The 21,171-nt window shown below is 42.3% G+C and overlaps 1 protein-coding gene across 4 annotated transcripts in view; it reads left to right on the top strand.

The window, feature by feature from the left end:
• Window positions 1-21,171, top strand: part of ASTN2 (astrotactin 2) — an 873,140-nt gene that overhangs the window by 838,276 nt on the left and 13,693 nt on the right. For all 4 annotated transcript variants that reach the window (XM_027034940.2, XM_027034941.2, XM_027034944.2 and 1 more), the window contains 2 exons: window positions 18,768-18,868; window positions 20,800-20,983. In XM_027034940.2, the coding sequence (XP_026890741.1) occupies window positions 18,768-18,868; window positions 20,800-20,983 (285 nt within the window). The remainder of the gene's footprint in view (window positions 1-18,767; window positions 18,869-20,799; window positions 20,984-21,171) is intronic.

Here is a 21,171-nt window from a genome sequence, read left to right on the forward strand (position 1 = left end):
GCCTGTTACTGTAGTGGGTGAGGGAGAGGCACCTTCTTTGCAGAACCCCTTTCTTGGGAAAACCAGGATCAGTCATGTAGTATCCACAGTGAGTGACATACAGTTATCAGACATAATGTCTGCCACAAAGAAGGGGGGAGTTGGGCCATATGAGCGAGCAGAGAATGGGTCAGTATGGCCCAGAGAGCAAGCATCAACGGAGTGAGAGGAGGAAAAAAATAAAATCAAAACAGAGTAAAAACTTCCCAGTATAAAGGCTGCCTGGGGACCCACCAGGCCGGTCCTGCTAAGTGGAATGGAGGCAGGGAGACACCTTTGGCGAAGGGTAGCCTGTTCTCAGCCCTGTTTGTAGTTTCCCCTGTGAATCTGCTCACTGTGCTAAGTGTCAGTACAGTACCCTGCCTTGGAGACACGGGGTCTGGGTTCAAATCTTGGATTTGCTTTGAACTCGCTATGTGACCTAGGACAAGTTGATTGCCCTCTCTGAGCCTTAGGTGAAAAATAAGCTACTTGACAAGACTCTGTCCTGATGCTATTTCTCAGCTGGTGAGAACACTGGGAGTTCTCTCTGGAGCTCAGGGCTGACACAGACGAGGCTTCCCTCAGGGCTTTCTGGGCAGCCGCGTCCAGCTCCTCAGTGGTTACCACCTCTGTTGGGAGTTCTACTGAGATACTGCACATTCATGTCTAGTGTGCTTTCGTCATCCGTGACCTGTTTATCTGGCAGCCTGGCGTGGAGAACTGACCTTTCAATCATGCTGTTCGCACCACTTAACTTTGCCCTCTATTACTGCTCTGCCTTCCTGAACAGGTGAAGGTAATAGCTCTCTCCTTTCCCCTAAGGAAGAACTTTGCCAACCCCCTTACTTTTTCTCTGAACTAGTTCGACCAGTGCCTAACTTTCTATCCTGTCTTGTTCACCATTGGTTCTTGGGGACATGTTTTATCTGTTCACGTAGGATTATAAGTGCCTTTTGTTTTGTTTGTTTGTTTGTTTGTTTGTTTTAAGATGGCAACAGAAAGAATCCTTTGCTTTTATTCAGGAACAAAAGTACAATGTCACAAGACAGCAGGAACTCAGGACAGGAAGCATTGGTGTTTGATTAAAATATGTGCATTGGAGACAAAACTACTATCTTCAGATCATATATAAGTGCCTTTTGGATTAAGACTGACATGTTAATTCATGATGGGCATACTGTATCCTACAAAGAATGCAGACTTGAGGTCAGGACAGCTCTGGGATTGGATCCTACTCTGGAAGTTACCACCAGGTGACTCAGGCATTTCATTTTATCTCTCTGAGACTTTGTTTCTTCATCTGTAAGCATAGATAAATATAGATAATACGATCTACTTAAGATTGTGGTAAGGAGTAAATTAGATAACATATAGTCAATGATTGGCAAAGATGATACATATGTATGAATTGTGTGTGTGTATAGTCTAGTCAAGTAAATTGAGAGCCCCTCGATGGGCAGGGACTGTGTGCACAGGGCTTCTGGGCCACACCTGCTTTTTAGTAGCTGCAGCCAAGGCGCTTAGGTGCACATTGGTTTACAGAAATACTATAAAATGACCAAACAGCTGTTTTAATAGCTACAAAAGGACTGACTTTCCTAAGTTTTTGAGTTTGTGAAAACTATAATCCCTTTTCCTCCTTTTTCTCCACCTTTTCTTTCCCCTAGCTTTCCAATGCTGAATGTAGGAAAAAGGATCCATCCTCTTCCTAACCAATGCACATGCAATATCTCACATTCTACTCATACTCCACATACACACACGCACACACACGCACACACATGCACACAGGGACAGACATTTATATGTATTCATATGTACATATCCATGTATTCAAGAAACCCTTATTGAAGGCCTACCTTATGATCTAGCTCTATTTTTTTTTTATTTTTTTAATGTTTATTTTTGAGAGTGAGAGCATGAGCAGGGAAGGGACAGAGAGAGGGAGACACGAATCCAAAGCAGGCTCCTGAGCTGTCAGCACAGAGCCTGATGCAGGGCTCGAACCCACAGACCATGAGACCAAGACCTGAGCCTCAGTTGGACGCTTAACTCACTGAGCCACCCAGGCACCCCTAAACATTATTTGGTTTTATTCTGAAAGATACATCAGGGGTTTGGGATTAAAAGTGCAATATTCAGATTCAAGTCACTAAAAAAATTTTTTTAATGTTTATTTATTTTTGAGAGACAGAGCATGAGCAGGGAAGGGACAGAGAGAGGGAGACACGAATCTGAAGCAGGCTCCGGGCTCCGAGCACAGAGCCCAAAGCAGGACTCAAACCCACAGACCACAAGATCATGACCTGAGCCGAAGTTGAACGCTTAACTGACTGAGCCACCCAGGCGCCCCAGTGAGCTACCTAAACTTTTGGCACTAGGGATATATCAGTGACTGTAACAGACTCCATTCTTGTTTTTGTGAATTTTATATCCAAGCAGGAGTGACAAACTCGGTAAATATAACAAACAAGGAAATTATATATTAGAAGTTCATAAATATTATGAAGAAAAAAATAGAGCCAGCTGAATGGTATTCTAATATACTTCTAACACAGAGCCTGCTTGGGATTCTCTCTCCCTCTCTCTCTGCCTCTCCCCGACTCGCACCCATGCTGTTACACTCTCTCTCTCTCTGTCTCTCAAAATAAGTAAATAAACGTTTATTTTTTTAAAAAGGTTTAATTGAAGGTCCCCTGTTTCCCCTTTAAGTAATCCTTTCTGCTTATATGAGCAAATATGGGACAGAGGCTGAGGCAGAAGGTGCTTTCTCAAACTCAGAGGTCAGAAAGCTACAGATATTGAAGATCCGATCCTTGCCATGGCCACCTTTATGGACACAGGATTCTTGTAGAGTGACACATTGGCTTTGTTTGTTTATAGAGCTTTATTATTTTTTTGAGATCTAAATCACATACCATGTAATTCGCCCTTGTAAAGTATGCAGTTCAGTGAATTTTACAATGTTTAGAAAGTTGTACGATTATCACAACTAATTCCAGAACATTTTAATCATCTGAAAAAGAAATTCCATATCCATTAGCAGTCACTCCTGTTGTCTCTGCATCCCTGTCCTGACTACCACTAATCTACTTTCTGGGTCTAGGAATTTGCCTATTGGGAACACTTCATGGAAATGGAATCACACGACATATGGCCTGTCTGAATTCTTTCACCCGGCATAATGTTCTCAAGGTTCAGTGATACTGTAGCATGAATAAGGAATTCATTCCTTTTCATGGTTGAATAATATTCAGTTGTATGGATATTTTGTTTATTCATCAGTTGATGGACATTTGAGTTGTTTTCTACTCTTTGGCTGTTAATGCAGCTATGAAAATTTGTGTACACTTTTTTCTTAATGGACATATGTTTTCAGTTCTCTTGGGTATATACCTAGGAATAGAATTTCTAGGTCGTGTTAACTCTATGTTTAACTTTGAGAGGAAAGGGGCACCTGGGTGGCTCAGTCAGTTGGGCGTCCGACTTCGGCTCAGGTCATGATCTCACGGTCCGTGAGTTCGAGCCCCGTTTCGGACTCTGTGCTGATGACTCAGAGCCTGACGCCTGCTTCGGATTCTGTGTCTCCCTCTCTCTCTGCCCCTCCCCTGCTCATGCTCTGTCTCTCTCTATCTCTCAGTAATGAATAAACATTAATTTTTTTTTTTAACTTTGAGAGGAACTGCCAAGCTGTTTGCCAGGATGGCTACACCATTTTACATTCCCATCAACAATATATGAGAGTTCCAATTTCTTCCATCTTTGCCAGCACTTATTTCTTGTTTTTTGTTTTTGTTTTTTTGGTGGTTTTTTTTTTTTTTTTGGTTATAGTCATCTTAATGCGTAAGAGGTGGTGTCCCATTATGCTTTTGATTTTCATTCCCTGCTGACTCATGATGTGAACATATTTTTGTATGTTTATTAGCTGTGTATCTTCTCTGAGAAATATCTATTCAAATCTTTTGTCCATTTTTATACTGTGCTATTTATCTCTCCGTTGTTGAATTGCAATACTTCTTTATATATTCTGAATATTAGTCTTGTACCAGATACATGGTTTACAAATATTTTCCCATGTTTGGTGGGTTGTGTTTTTGTTTTCTTAATATCGTCCTTTATAACACAAAAGTTTTTAACTTCTGTGAAGTCTAACTTCTCTTATTTTTTTTTTTTTTGTTTTTAGTTGTGCTTTTGGGGTCATAGCTAAGAAATCATCATCTTATCTAAGCTCATGAAGATCTAGGTTTTTTTCTAAGAGTTTTTTTAGTTTTTGCTTTTATGTTTATGTCTTTGATCCATTTTGAGGTAATTTTTTATATGGTGTGAGATAGGGGTCCAATTTCATTTTCTTGCATATCGCTATCCAATTGTCCCAGCATCATTTACTGGAGAGACTATTGTTAAAGAGACTATTCCTTTGCTCTTGTTGAAAATCAATTGACCATAAATGTATGCATTTATTTCTGGACTCTCATATTTAGTCCATTGATCTATGTCTATTTTTATACTAGTATCAGACAGTCTTGATTACTGCAATTTTGTGGTAAATTTTGAAATCAGGTTATGGGAGTCTTCCAACTTTTTTTGGGGGGGGGATTATTTTGGTTCTTCTGGGTACCATATGAATTTTAGGAGTAGCTGGTCATTTTCTGCAAAAAATCAGCTGGGATTTTAATGGAGTTGTGTTGAATCTGCAGATAAATTTGGGAGTATTTCTGTGTTAATAACATTAAATCTTCCACTCCATGAGCACAAGATGTCTTTCCATTTATTTAAGTCTTTAATTTCTTTCTGTGTTTTATGGTTTCCAGTGTGTAAGTCATGCATGCCTTTTGTTTAATTTATTCCTAAGTGGGTTTTTTTTGTTGTTGCTACTAGAAATGGGATTATTTCTTAATTTCATTTTCTGATTGTTCACTGCTAGTATATAAAATACAATTGACTTTTGTATATTTATCTTACCTGTAACCTTATCGAATTTGTTTTCTTTCTTTTTAAGATCTGTTGTGTGTGTATGTGTGTCTGTGTGTGTGTATATTCCTTTGTTTTTCTATATACAAGATTATGTCATCTACAAATAGAGATAGTTTTATTTTTTTAAGTTTATTTATTCATGTTGAGAGAGGGGGTGGACAGAGAGACAGAATCCCAAGTACGCTCCGTGCTGTCAGCTCAGAGCCCCAACATGAGGCTCGATCTCACAAACCTCACAAACCTCAGCCAAAATCAGGAGTCAGATGCTTAATGACTGAGCCACCCAGGCACCCCAATAGAGATAGTTTTATACTTTACTATCTGGATGATTTTTTTTTCTTCTTCTTGCCTAAATACCCTGTCAATAACCTTAAGTATAGTGCTGAATAGCAATAGTGAAAGTCGGTCTCCTTGTCTTTTCTAGGCCATAGGGGGAGGTTTTCAGTCTTTACCATTAAGTATGATGTTAGCTGTGAGCTTTCCACAGATGCCCTTTATCAGGTTGTGGTGGTTTTCTTCTATTCATAGTTCAAGTGTTTTTATCATGAGGGGATGTTGAGTTTTATGAAAGTTTTTTCTGTGTCTATTGAGGTGATTGTATAATTTTTGTCCTTTATTAATAGGATGTGTTATATTAGTTAATTGTCATATGCTCTATCAGTCATGCTTTCATGGGATAAATCCCACTTGGTCATGATGTATAATCATTTTTACATGTTACTGGATTTGTTTAGGATTTTGTTGTATCTATATTTATAAGGGATATTGGACTGTAGTTTTCTTTCTTTGATGACTTTTCTGGTTTTGGTATCAGAATAATATTGGCTTCATATAATTAGTTGGCAGTGTTCCCTCCTCTTTTATATTTTTGGAAGAGTTTATGTAGGATTCGTGTTGATTGCTATTAAAATTTGGTGGAATTCACCAGCGAAGACATCTAATGACCCGTTGTTTTATAGGAAAAGAAAGCAAAATCCATGAGGAAGGACTTCACCCACAGTCATAGTGCTGATTAGGGCAAAGCCAGGGAAGCCCAGGGTTCAGACCTCCCTCAGTTTGTAGCTCACTGCGTGCATAGTCTCTAATTCTCATACTATTAAAAGCAGATATTGTTAAAAAGATGTGGTATGTGTGTGTGTGTGTCTGCACACACACACATACATACAATGGACTATTACTCAGCCATAAAAAAGAGTGAAATCTTGGCCTTTGCAAAAAAATACTAAATTAGACAAACCAAAAAGCAGACTCTTAACTGTAGAGAACAAACTCATGGTTACCAAAAGGGAGTTGATGGGGCATGGGTGAAATAGGTGAAGGGGATTAAAGGTACAATCTTGATAAGCACCGAGTAATGTATAGAATTGTTGAATCACTGTATCATACTCCTGAAATTAATATAACACTGTATAGTAACTAGACTGGACTTGAAATTTTTGAGCTAAGTAAACTGCAGTTGATTAACAAGAGTGATCAATTATATGAAAAAGCAAAAAAGCAGATATTATTTGTTTTATTATCATATTTTCAATTATCGAAGTATAGTTAACATACAGTGTTACATTAATTCAGGCGTACAACATTGTAATTGAGTAATTCTGTACATTACTCTGTGCTCACCATGGTAAGTGTAGTCACTGACTGTCACCATACAATATTATTACAATATTATTGTCTATATGTCCTATGCTGTACTTTTCATCTCCATCACTTATTTATTTTATAACTAGAACTTTGTTCTTCTTAATTCTGTTCACCTTTTTTGCATCCCCCCCAACCTCTCCCACATGGCAACTACCAAGTTGTTCTCTGTACTTATAAGTCTGTTTCTGTTTGTTTGTCCATTGATTTTGTTTTTGCCTTTCTCTGTCCGACTTATTTTGCTTATTAGCATAATACCCTCTAGGTTCATCCGTGTTGTCACAAATGGCAAGACTTCATTCTTTTTTATACCTGAGTAATATTCCATTGTGTATATGTACCGCATCTTTATCCATCTGTTATCAAAGGACACTCAGGTTGCTTCCAGTCTTGCCTATTGTAAATAGTACAGTACACACAGGGGTGCATATATCTCTTAAAATTAGTGTTTTAGAGCACCTGGGTGGCTCAGTTGGTTAAGCGTCTGACTTTTGATTTCAGGTTGTGATTCCAGGGTCATGGGATCAAGCCCCATGTTGGGCGTGGCGCTGAGTATAGAGCCTGCTTGGGTTTCTCTCTCTCTCTCTGCCCCTCTCCCCAACTTGTGTGCTCTCTCTCTCTAAAAAAAATAGTGTTTTAATTTTCCTTGGGTATATACTCAGAAGTGCAGTTACTGGATCATATGATAGTTCCATTTTTAATTTTTTGAGGACCCTCATACTGTTTCCCATAGTGGCTGCACCAGTTTGCCTTCCCACCAGCAGTGCATGACGCTTCCCCTTTCTCCACATCCTCATCAACACTTGTTATTTCTTGTCTTTTTGATACTAGCCATTCTGACAGGTATGAGGTGATAGTTCATTGTGGTTTTGATTTACATTTCTTTGATGATGGGTGATGTTGAGCATCTTTTCATATGTCTGTTAGCCATGTGTATATCTTCTTTGAAAAAATGTCTATTCAGGTCCTCTGTCCATTTTTTTAATCTGATTTTTTTCTTGGTGTTGAGTTGTTTGAGTTCTTGATATTTTGGATATTAACCTCTTATTGAATATATCATTTGCAAGTATATTATCCCATTCAGTAAGTTGCCTTTTCATTTTGGTGATGGTGCTTTTTTAACTGCAAAACTTTTCAGTTTGATGTAATCCCAATTATTTATTTTTGCTTTCGTTTCCCTTTCCTGGGGAAGAAAAGGGAAACTGAGGCTCAGAGGCATGATGTGATTTGCCTACACACTCAGTGGCTGAGCTGGACTTCTAACTAAACATTATGAAAAACAGTGGCCTTGTTGCCATGATACCCTCCAGAAGGATTGCCTTTGCCCAGGGTTTTGATTTCAGGAATCAATGTTTCCACTTTATCCCCCCATTTGAGTGTTATAAAGAAGCAAGACAAGCAAGATGATATTTACAGTGCCAAGCACTATTCTAGGTATTTTTCATGTTATTTTGTTCTTAAAACAATCTTGTGAGACAGATACTGTTAACTCCACTTTTTACATTTATGGAAACCAAGGATGTCAAAGAAAACAGGAATAGGAAATGGACAGCCATGGTACAAATTCAGTCCTTCAGACTCCCAAGTGCAGGGCTTGGCCCTTCTTCCCACACCCATTCCTCCACCTGTGGGAAAACAGTGCTCACACATCAGGTGGAAACTGAGCTCAACTTGAGGTAGCTAAGAACCATCCTGCCTGTAGTGTTGCCTGACTTAATGCCCAAGGATAATTCCAAGTTGGGGACCTCTGCTTGGCCTCCTCTCCTCTGAGCTTGACTTGGGCCAAATGCATTTTTACAAGGCGATAAGGAAGAAGAGAAAGACTTCAGGGTCAGACATAGGAAGAGGGGTAATGCCAGGGTTGAAAAGGGATGATGGACGATGATGGTGTTGCTGTACTAAGAGTGCTTCCTTGTCAAAAGTTGGGAACATGGACTTCATCCTCCTAATCAGCTCTAACATCCTCCAAACTGTGACTCAAGGTCCAATTGGGACCAATGAATAGTTACTAATTCTGTTTGGAAATGGCACTGAACTTTCAGTTGGGAGACCTATGTTGGGGCCTAGCTGAACTATCTGTGCAGCCTTGGAAAAGTCAATTCAAATTTCCATGGCTCATTTGCCTCCTTGTAAAGTGGATTTAATAATATGTACCCCTTAGGCAGTTTTAAAGAGAACAGAAGACAACTGTGTAAAAGCCCCCAGCACGGTGCTCCGATACAGAGTGAGTGCCCAGGAAGTGTGTGTGGGGTCTCTAAGGCACTTTCACATCCATAATGAACATTTGGCCCTCACAGCATCCCTGTGGGGTTTGATATCAATGGTATCTGAACTACAGAGAAGTTAAATAATCTGGCCAAACTTCCATAGCTAGTTAAAGACAAGGTTAAACCTTCAAATCATGCCCTCTGTCTCAATGCTACATACTTCTAAGCTATACTTTTCTGCAAAAAATTCCTATAACTGTAATCACTTAAAAATTATTGTCTGTACCTGGGTGTGTTAGAAAGACTATCCAGTTTATAATAAATGTATAATAAAAAGGCCACAATTTGCTTTAAAGATCCCAGGAATACAAATTTAAATGGAATCATGGAATAATAAGGCATCCATTCCTTGATTTGAAACCATAAAATTAGTCTGTGTCTGCTTTGACCTAAAACAACCTATTAAAAAATGAACATCCTTGGTGCCCCTCGGTGGCCCAGTCGGTTGAGCATCTGACTCCTGATTTCGGCCCAGGTCATGATCTCACTGTTTATGAGATTGAGCCCCGCATTGGGCTCTACGCTGATATCATGGAGCCTGCTTGGGATTCTCTCTCTCTCTGTCTCTCTCTCTGCACCCCTCTTGTGTGTGTGCTCACTCTCTAAATAAATAAGTATAAATAAATAAACAAACAAGCAAACAAAAAAGATGAACATCCTCCAACTGAGACCAGTGGTCAGTCTAGCTGTGTGTTACCATGTAGTCTACTCCCTGGAAAAAGAGAAGGAAGAGAGAAGAAGGTCGAGAAAGGGAAGGGAGTGACAAGAAGAAAAGGAAAGGGAAACAAGAACAGCCTTGAAAGCTAAGTGCCAACCTGAATCTTTCTTTCAAGAAGGGTCAAGTTATACTTGATAGGTAAATGAATGAGCTCAAATGGACCTTTCACCTAGTTTTTGTATGTTAAAATCCTTTGGCTCTTTCAGTCCTCTAAGGCTTTCAGGGTGGGGGGTATAAAGATTGTCCCCTTATAGGGGTTTTTTAAGGTGGATTTGTTTTTGTTTTTGTTTTTTGTTTGGTTTTTGGTTTTTGGTTTTTTTGGTAGGAGAAAACGAGACTGTCGTAGGTGGTTGACATTCCCGATAGGTTGCAGCTGACAGGGAATCCGGGCAGTCCTTGAATGCCTATCCGAGGCTTTAGTCCATTGTTTTAAAGAAGGAAGAAAGAACACATCTGAAGGAAATGGAAGGACGGGAATACATTTTTATTGAAGTGCTCCTAGCACTGCATCCCATTTCTTCACTCAACCATATCGCTGCTCTTCTGTGAGCTCCTGGAAAGCAAGGACCACACTCGCCTTCTCCCCAACTGTTTTTGCCCTGCTTCGCGGAGTGCCGGGCACCTAGCAGGTGTTCCACTGGCCTCCCAATCAGGCCTCAGACTGAGTTGCTCTGAAAGTAGAAACCAGGATCAGCGTCCTTAATACCATGACAGTCTCTCCGTGCCGGGCACTGTAAGCAAATATTTATGTTGGCAGAAAGCACAAGTTGCCAGCCCAAGTTGGGATATAAAAAGATTGGTTTTCAGTGCTGGGGAGTAGGTGGGCTGCATGTGGAACAGAGCAGGGAACCATAACAGCCCCTGTGGCTGTTCATTCTCAAGCCTTGCTTTGATACTCCTGGACTGATGAACAGAGAGATTTTGCCTGATGGCCAGCACCCAGCTGGGGAAAACTTTGGACATCTGAATTCTGGCACTGGTTCACACCGTTCTGCCCAATCCCCTCATTTCGCAGGCTGGGAAACTGAGAACAAAGCACAATAGAACTTGCCCAAGGCCATGTTGCTTATTCAGTGTCTGAACCCAAACTGGAGTCCAGATCTTCAGCAAGCAGTTGTGACATTAGGCTTGGGGTCAGAAGAGCTGTGTGACCCTGGACAAGTCATCTGGACTCACTGAGCCTGTCTGTAAAACAGGAATGATTTCTAACCCTGGCATCAAATGAAAATAATGTACACAAAATGATTTTGCGTGAAGTGCTTTGTGTTAAGTTCTGTGTCAAAACTCTGGATCAGGGGTCAGCAAACTTTTCTCTAGAAGTCCAGATAGTAAACATTTTAGGCTTTGTGGGTCACATGGTCTCTGTTGCAATTACTCAGCTCTGCCTTATTTACAGAAACCTGTGGCAGACCAAATTTGGCCCATGTGCCATGGTTTGCTGACCCTTGCTGTAGATGCTTGGAAGTTGTTAGAGTTACTGTTGATGATGATGTCATAAATGACCCCAAAATTTAGTGGCTTAAAACAACTTATTTGATTATGCTAATGGATTCTGTGGGTCAGGCACCAAGACAGTGCACAGCACAATCAGCTGTCTTTGCTTCATGAAGTCTGGAGCCTCAGCTGCAGGGATGAATGACCTGACCACTTGGGCTGGAATTACCTGAAGGTTCTTTTGCTCATCTGGGCTGGGATGATGTGAACACCAGGACTGCTCACATCAGCCTCTCCCTCCTTGTGTCCTGGCTTCCTCGCTCCAGGGTGGCCTGAGGGCGGTTGGATGTCTTGCATGGAGGCTCAGGGCTTCGACCGAGTTTCAGTGAGCTTGGTAGAAGTTGCATAGCCTTTTATGACCCAGACTCAAAAGTCATACAGCAAGTATCCCTTCTGCTGTGTTCTACTAGTCAACACATTCCTGAACCCACCAAAATTCAAGGTGAAGGGCCATCGAACCCCGATGTCTCAATGAGAGAAATGTTAAAGAACTGGGGAGGGGGGGCTCACTTTTTAAAATCATTCTAGAAGAGACTAATAATTTATTTTTTTGTTATGTTTTTGTTTATTTTTTTTTCTTCTTCTTTTTTTTTTATATATGACTAATAATTTAAACACACACCCCGAATAGTGGTGAATGCTTACTTAGCACTTAACCCTGTGCCAGGCAGTGTATTGAGTACTTTATTCCTCTAACATCCCTTTGAAGGAGGTAATGTGATCATCCACACTTTAAAGACAAGACACACTAAAGAACAGAGAGGTTAATTAACTTGCTAAAGGTCAAAAAATGTAGGTTGTACAACCAACATTTGAACTCAGGTAGTCAGGCTCCAAAATCGGTTCCAACCGTGGCACTTCATTGTGATCATGAAAATGAGAGTGCTCATTCTATCACTAGAGCAGAACTGGATTAAGAACATGAGTCTTTGGGCCACCCAGCGTCTAGGTAGTTCTCCTGACAACAATCAATTAAAAGCATTTTGCACACCTACTCCGGGTCCAGACCATTCTGTGCCTTTTGAGTAGTGTAAGGAAAGACGTCTGACACTCAGTTTCATTCATAAGAGACCTAAAATATGGGTGAGGAGACTGAATTCTGATTTAATTCTCACAATGCTGTGAGATGGAACCTTTGTCCCATTTTGCAGGTAAGGAAACCAAGGCCCAATGGTTAAGTCATTACTTGCCAGGTAGCTGACAGAGTCTAGCCAGATTCAAAACCAGAGCGGCTTGATATGAGTCCCATGCTCTTTGCTATAGACTGCAATGGAGTAGGATCTGGAATGAATAATACCAGTTCTTTCAGAGGAAAAAACAATCATGAGTCCCTAACATATCAGATCTAGCCTGTCCTTAGAGGTGGTCTTGGTTTAGTTCCCTCACTGCAGAGACAGGAGACTGAGACCCAGAGAAGGGCGGTCAAGTGTCCCTGGCCATCCAGCTGTTTGGACCCAGAGCCAAAGCTGGGACTCTGTTTTTCCCACCACCCTGACTGCCACATTGTGCTGGGAATGGCAGGGAGGGGAGTGATGGTAGACTGGGTGTGTGTTTGTTGGGGCGGGGAAGGGGGGGCGTTTAAACTAACGGGAAGTTGTTTGCCAAAGCTGCATGGGGGGAAGGAGCATTTTACAAGACCAGGGCCTCTGGCCTGGAAACATCTGTTTCCCTTCAAATCAGCGAGGAGATTTTTGCCTCCCCAGAATGCCTAAATCATGTGGCGGCTGGGGAAGAGCAGGCGTTGGCCTGGAGACTTCAAACGCATTCTCCCGTACTCTCGGGGACCTGGTCCTGATGTGGGCCTCTGGGGCTCTATCCCTGTTCTTACCCCCTGTCAGATCCATGAGAAGCTCTCACCGCCAATTAACTTCTCGGTTTCATTCTCTCACCCCTGCTGTGAGGGGGTCTGGGGGTCTTGGATGGGACCAACAACAGCTTCCGCTCCACCCAATTTCCTCTGATTTCTACTAGGACAGCTCGCTCTGGATGTTGGAAGGAGGGGGAGGGGAGGGGTCAGAGCCTTGAGCACCGTCATAATAACAATATTATTGATAATAATGCCCACAGCTCACTCTCCCTGAATGTTAGCACATGCCAGGCATCATGATAAGCACTTACTCACATCTCATTTTATGCTACCACTACTGTATACAGTAGGTTTTAATATCCTGATTCCTATTTTACAGGTGAGTAAATTGACACAAGTCCTTACACAGGCAATAAATAGGGAGCCCCAATTTAAAACCAAACTGCCTGATTCCAAGATCATGCTCTTAGCCATTCTGTCATCTCATCTCTTATGATGGCCTTTCGACCTAGTCACCTTTCTTTCATTTTGCAAATGGGGAAGCTGATTTCCAGACAAGGGAACTACTTCATAGTTGATTGAGTCATTCGTTCAGTCTGCCATTCAGTCTGGAAAGTACTTGCTCAGCATCACGTGATTTAGGTGTCTGAGCACCATGTGTAGGTGGGTGGATGGAGATGGGCAGAGCAATATTCTGGTCCTGAAGATGTCATGGGGACAAGAGAGAAGTGTATGAGCACTTGACATAGTAATGCGGCATGTGCTATACTAGGGCACTATTCACCGCATGGAGAAAGGTTTACTGGAGGGGATGAGGTTTGACTGATGCTCCAAGGACAAGGTGGAAAGGAAGGGTTGAGTGGAGAAGGGGAAGGACGACCCAGACAGAGGGTGTAGCATGTGCAAAGGCAAAGAGGTAGAATCCATGTTCTGGAACCATTAGCAGTTGGATAAGGTTCTACTATGAAACAGAATAGTAGGCAAAGACTGGTAAACAAGGCTGGAGGTGTGGCCGGAGTTTATTTGAAATTCAATGATCCAGTACTGTCAAATGAATAAAGGTCAAGGAGCCACCCTGGGAGCCTGTGGTAAGGATTTTGGACTTTTTCCTGAGGGTGATAAGGAAATTGAAAAATACTTTGCCTTTGAGTAGTCAATCCCAAGGCACTTCTCCCACATTGAAATCACAATTCACTGACACCATTTTGCTTTAGACAGCCAAGATCTCACAGGCCACAGTGTGTGGAAAACCTGGGACATGAACTCTGTTTGTTTGTTTTCTTGCTTGTTTTAATATAAGTATACTTGACAAACTATATCACATTAGTTTTAGGTGCACAACATAATGATTCGACAACTCTCTACATTACCCTGTGTCCACCACAGGTGTAACTACCATCTGTCACTATGCAAAGCTCTTATAACACCATTGACTATATTCCCTGTGCTGTACCGTTTGTCCCCATGACTTACTCATAACTGGAAGGCTGTACCTCCCACTTCCCTTCACCCATTTTGCTCATGCCCTTACAGCCCACTCCTCTGACAACCACTACTTTGTTCTCTGTATTTATGGTATTTCTGTCTGTTTTGTTTTGTTTGTTTCAGGCACCTTGGCCAGTGTTCTTTCCCCTAAACCAAAGTGGGAGGAAGGAACAGCACGGGTTGGAGTCTGGAGCTTCAGGTTCCTAAACAGCTCATCCCACTTCATCCTTGGAGCCCCCTCTTTTGTAATAAAAGTATCCCAAAGGTGCAATTGGACCTAAGTCAGCCAGTTATACCACAAACAGTCTAGTGTACAGAAGGCACACTGGGGGAGGAGTCAGAAAAGCCAGTGTCTACTCTGAACTAACTGGCAGTGGGTCCTTACATAAGAATCTTTCCTCTCTGGGCCTCCGTTTCTCCACCTGTAAATAAGTATATGGAGTTTGGGGATGGCTTGGGAGTTCTAGTTCAAGCTGTCAGTGAATCTCAGCCTGCTTCAGTGGGCAAAGAGAAGATGAAAGAACTGAGCAGATGGTGGTGGGCACCCTTCCGGATCCCCTGAGAAACACAGAAGTCTCACCTGTGCCTTCTCTCAGTCTCTCTTTCTCTCCCTGCTTTTCACTCTACTCTATGGATGTGTCTGTGTGTCTGTTTCTCGGTCTCTTTCTCTTTCTCTCCTTTCTCCCCACCCTTCTCCACATCAGGGGCCGCCACTTTCTTCCTCTCACAAAGAGCCCCTCCAAGCCCTGCCTGGTCCCCTAACAGCTTTCAGATGTGTCTCTGGAACAGTTCTACAATTACAGCTGAGACGGGCAGAAAGTGCTTGGCCTTGTGACTTTTGACCCAGGCCTGTGAGGTTGACATCTTCCTCTTTCTCCACCCCTCCACCCCCCCTGGCAGGGTGGCCTGAGGCTTCCTCCATCCTGAGGCCTCCACTGACATGTTTGGTTACCCTAATAACACAAATAGAAGCTACCTTTTAGGAGCAAAGACTGAGCCAGGCCTGTTCCATCATTGAGTCTTGATCTCAAACTTGTGAGAGATAGAGAATTTCACCAGAGAATACTCAGCCAACAATTGGGGAAAACAAGGATTCCACCCAGGTTTTTGTAACTTAAAAATGTAAGACTGCTTCTTCCCCAGCATGCTGTTATTCATGCTGCTTGGCTAAGCAGAGGGGTGACCCTGGACCCTCTTGGTGGAGGAAATATATTGCAGAAATACCATGGGAACATAAGTGGCCAATGGGAAAGCAGTGTTTAAAAATTTTTTCCAACTCCTCATGTTTTGAGGCTAATTCACATATTCCATTCACTATGCCCTTCTGTGTTTCCCTCAGTTGGAATGAATCTCCTCTTCCCCAAGAAAGCACTTTTTAAAGGTATACTCTTGCACAAATAAGTGCTCTTTACATGGTCTTTATGAAAATCTGCAGCAGGGCGCCTGGGTGGCTGAGTGGGTTAAGTGTCCAACTCTTGATTTTAGCTCAGGTCGTGATCTCACAGTTGTAAGAGCGGGCTCCGCACTGGGTGTGGAGCCTGCTTAAGATTCTCTCTCTCCCTCTGCCCCTCCCCCCCCTCAAAAAAATCTGCAGCTTACAAGTCACCTCTCATGTATCACTCTATGTAATATTTGAGATAATCATACACTATCTGTACAATTATCCCCATTTTGTTGTAGAAAATGTAGAAACTGAAATTAAGGGATTATATGTGGGGGGCACCTGGCTAGCTCAGTTGGTTAAGCATCTGACTTGGTTTCAGCTCAGGTCATAATCTCATGGTTTGTGAGTTCAAGCCCTACATCGGGCTCTATGCTGACAGTGCAGAGCCTATTTGGGATTTTCTCTTGATCTCTCTGTACCCCAATGTTTATAGCAGCACTTTCAACAATAGCCAAAATATGGAAAGAGCCTAAATGTCCATCAACTGATGAATGGATAAAGAAATTGTGGTTTATATACACAATGGAATACTACTTGGCAATGAGAAAGAATGAAATATGGCCATTTGAGGCAACGTGAAGATGTGGTTTATATATACAATGGAATGCTACTTGGCAATGAGAAAGAATGAAATCTGGCCATTTGTAGCAACGTGGATGGAACTGGAGATTGTTATGCTATGTGAAATAAGTCATACAGAGAAAGACAGATACCATATATTTTCATTCTTATGTGGATCCTGAGAAACTTAACAGAAGACCATGGGGGAGGGGAAGGGGAAAAAAAGTTAGGGAGAGAGCCAAACCATAAGAGACTCTTAAAAACTGAGAATAAACTGAGGGTTGATGGGGGTGGGAGGGAGGGGAGGGTGGGTGACAGGCATGGAGGAGGGCACATGTTGGGATGAGCACTGGGTGTTGTATGGAAATCAATTTGGCAACAAATTTCATATTAAAAAAATAGTAATTATCAAAATAATAAGTTAATTAATTAATTAAGCAAACTAACTAAAAGAAAAAAAGATGTGGTATGCTCAGGTTCATTTATTTACTCAAATATTTACTGGGTGCCTATCATATATACCCAGTACTGTTAAATGCCAGGGATATCGTTGTACTCAAACCGACATATACACCCTCTGGGAGCTACAGGCTAGGGTTTGGATCCTGCCTCTGCCACTTTCTAGATGGGTTGTTGTGTGGGTAGTAACTGCTTACACAGTGGTGCCCAATACTGTCCTTACCTTCCTACTTTGCCACTTGCTTATTCTCGTATCCTAGAGTTTCCTTGTGATCTTCCTTCTAACTCCTCTGCAAGGCTTCTCAATCATTACTCACCTCAAGTAGCACTTAACATTTTATGTTTATTCACACTGACCCACGAAGTGGGCAGTGGCCTCCTTAACAGAGATGCGTGATACAGAGAGATGAAGTGAGCACAGAGAAGGGAAGTGACTTGACCAAGGTCACAGAGCAAGGAAGTAGAGTGGAATGTGAACCCAAACCTGGCCATCTCCAGGACCAGGCTCTTCCCTCTGTCACCACTGCTTCTCTCTTTTATTTTTTTAATTTTGTTTTCATGTTTATTTATTTATTTTTAGAGAGAGAGATAACATGAGCAGGAGAAGGGCAGGGAGAGAAGAAGAGAGAGAACCCCAAGCAGGCTCCATGCTGCCCGTGCAGAGCCAGATGCAGGGCTTGATCCCATCTTGACATGAGCTGTGACCATGAGTCTGACGTTTAACCCACTGAGCCACCCAGGCTCCCCACCACTGTTTCTCTTGACCTAAATAGTACTGGATGTAGTAAGCTGTAGAACTGAGCTCCACTCATGATGCAGAGATACAACAGGAGGAGAGAGAGAATGCCCACATCACAGTGCTATTGTTCTTATACCAAAGGCGGAAGCCCAAATCCCCAGAAAGCAGATGAATAGATTAGGTTCTTTTTGAATATGGGGCCCAAATACCCCATGTTTAGGCCTCTTAAGACTTATGTTTTAGGTATTGGCCCACACTTCCTTACCTTTGCCAGCACTCTGAGCCAGCTAATGAAAGATAAAAGGTAGAGTTAGATTTGGCAGTGTGGATAAGAACATAATCTTTGTTTTGATTTTGCTTTTTAGAGAGAGCAAGTGAGGAAGAGGGAAAGATGGGAGAGAGGGAGAGAGAGAATCTTAAGCAGGCTTTACCCTCAGCGTGGAGCCTGATGTGGGGCTCGATCCCAGGACCCTGAGATCACAACCTAAGACAAAATCAAGAGTTGGACGCTCAACCGACTGGGCCATGCAGGTGTCCCAAGAATATAATCTTTGGATTCAGGCAGACCTAAGTTGTGGTCCCCTGTTGCTACTTACTTAATATGTAACAATAGGACAATTACTTGACCTCTTTGGGACCAATGTCCTTATTGATAAAACATAGCCATAATACCTAGCTTAGGTAGTGTCTGAATAAAATGACTGCTAGCACATTGTTAATGCTCAGTAAGTGTTTGTTCACTGCATGAATGAAAGAACATAGATGAGTATTCTAGCCATCCAAGACACCACTAGGGTTCACTTCTGAAGTCCCGGACTCAGACTGTTCTGTCCCCAAATAACTATGAGACCACAGGAAGATATAAAATCTAAGCTTCAGTTTCTTCATTGGTGAAGTTCAGGTGATAACAATCCCTGCCTTCTAGGTTTGCTTACTTGTAAAATAGGAGTAAGTACAGGGTGCCCTGCAGATGATTGGTGCCCAATAAATGCTATATGGTTGCTATTTTTTTCCCCAAATCATTTCTCTTACAGGCTAAGCCTCCCTGACTTCTATTGACCATTACCCCTGTACTATGATTTTGTGTTCCTCCTTATACCTTCCAGGGTCTTCCCTGAAGTCACAACCCAGTGCTCTGTTTTCTCGCTGTGCTACAGGTTCACTTTGTATGCCGTGGATACACGGGGGAGGCACTCGGAACTCAGCACAGTGACCTTGAGAACGGCCTGTCCACTGGTGGATGACAACAAAGCAGAAGGTAGGTGACCAATCTCTTCACTTCCCAGGTAATTCCCATATTTCCTTTAAGTTCTGTACCCAGAAGTTAACCACTACCCCTTTCCTGCCACATACACGTATTTGCACAGAAAGAAAAAAGGGGACAGGAGGAACACGGAAGTAAATTAAGTAAGGCCTAAAGGAAATTGAGATTGTCCAGCAGTATCTTAGCCAGTGGAGAGACTTGTTCCTCTTTCATAGAATTTGTCTGTGTTCTGGTTTAGAGGCAAGGATGGTAGACAGTCAGGGTCCCATGACTGTATCCTGCCCCTTAGCCTAGGCTTTGGGAGACCAGTCACTTTTTTTCCATTTCGGTCTGTGCCAGAGCTGGCGTATCAGTGACAGTAGAAGATGACTCAACCTACTATCATTAGGTCCTCATAGCACATATTCCCATCTAGCCCAGATGGGTGGCCTCAGAATCCTCAGCCTAGAGCTGAAGTCAGTGACTATCAGTGAGAACTAGCATGCAAGATTGGACCTTTCTGCTGCTCCTGGTCCCTGAAGTTGTAAACTTCAGGCAAAACACCTAAAAAAGTCGAACCAGTCGGTCACATCCACCACATACTTAGTTCTTCGCCAACATACAGGTATGGTTTCTACATCAGGACTGGCCAGAGTGTAATGGTGGCTTGTGAGTCCTGGTGGTTCACTTCAGGTTGAGCAAATATTTCCTAAGAGCGCTGGTACACAGGTGATGCTCTACACCTTTTAGGAGTTCACATTCTAGGGAGAGAGAGAGACAGACAGACAGACAGACATGTCTACACATGGCTGAATAATAAGCCGAATAATAAGCACTTTGTGTGGTATCAGACAAGACAAGATAGTCCTCCTATTGAAGAGCTATTGAATCTCAAAAGTGAGGGGGTTTGAGATGGTTTCCTGGTCATTTATTGTTATTGTTATTATTATTATTTTAAAATAGCATATGCATGGGGTTAAAATGAAAGAAAGAAAAATTAAAACCAGGGTGGAAATAATGAGAAGTAAATGTCTCATCTTAACGCAAGTTTCCAAGATTCTTCTAGAGGCAATTGCCATTAGCGATGACTTGGGGGGACGTACATAAATTTTGGTCCGAGTCTTCAAACATGAAAGAGTGGTCCTTCCATTCAAGAGAGCAGCCCATGATGACTTCAAGTTACATCAATTGAATAGGAATGACTAAAGAAATAGAAATTGCTGTGAATGGCCAGCAGAAGAGTCTGATTTTTCTTTGAAAGATTAAAAATAAATTTTTTTAATGTTTAGGTTTTTTTTGAGAGCGATAGAGACAGACAGCACAAGTCGGGGAGGGGCAGAGAGAGAGGGAGACACAGAATCTGTACCAGGCTCCAGGCTCTGAGCTGTCAGCACAGAGCCTGATGCAGGGCTCGAACCCATGAGCTGCAAGATCATGACCTGAGCTCAAGTCGGATGGTTATCTGACAGAGCCATCCAGGTGCCCCTCTTTGAAAGATTTTTGAATGGACACCTGTTAGACCTGATCATGGAGCTGTGTTGGAAATATTATAGAGGGGATGTAGAAGTAGACTGCTGAGATGAGCCCGTGACAGTTGATTTAAGCCTCTGTACTTGTTTGGAATTTTCTGTTCAATCATGGGCACCAAATGTTTGTTGACAATGAAGCTGGCAAATTATGACCCCGTGTCGAATGCTTTACATTCACTTTTTAATTCCACCCTCCCAGCACACCTGCAGAGTAGACATCCTTATCTCCAGTTGATAGATGGGAAAACTGAGCATAACTAGCCAATGATATTCAAGGTGGACTGAAGGTCCGTCTGCCCCCAAATACTATGCATGCAAAGTCCCACACAAATGTGCCTCCCTTGTTGCAAAGCATGTTTCCATGCTCACTTTTTCCTGCTGTCCAGTGATCTGTGCCTATACTTCTCCCCACCTCAGAGATAGCAGACAAGATCTACAATCTATACAATGGGTACACAAGTGGAAAGGAGCAGCAGACTGCCTACAACACACTGATGGAGGTCTCAGCCTCGATGTTGTTCCGAGTACAGCACCACTACAATTCTCACTATGAGAAGTTTGGTGACTTTGTCTGGAGGAGTGAGGACGAGCTGGGGCCCAGGTACGGATGGCTGTGTGAGTATGAGTGGAGTGGTAGATTCCTCTTACTACTGTGTGATTTTACTGGACCTTTTTTTTTTTTCCCCATAGGCTAAGAATGGGCTTTGTCAAATAAATAAGGGTATCATTCACTTTTGTCCTGTCAGGATTAGAGATGGGAAATGGGCAGGGAGAATGACAGAATCTTGG

This window comes from Acinonyx jubatus, chromosome D4, assembly GCF_027475565.1.
Source record: "Acinonyx jubatus isolate Ajub_Pintada_27869175 chromosome D4, VMU_Ajub_asm_v1.0, whole genome shotgun sequence".
Lineage (NCBI taxonomy): Eukaryota > Metazoa > Chordata > Mammalia > Carnivora > Felidae > Acinonyx > Acinonyx jubatus.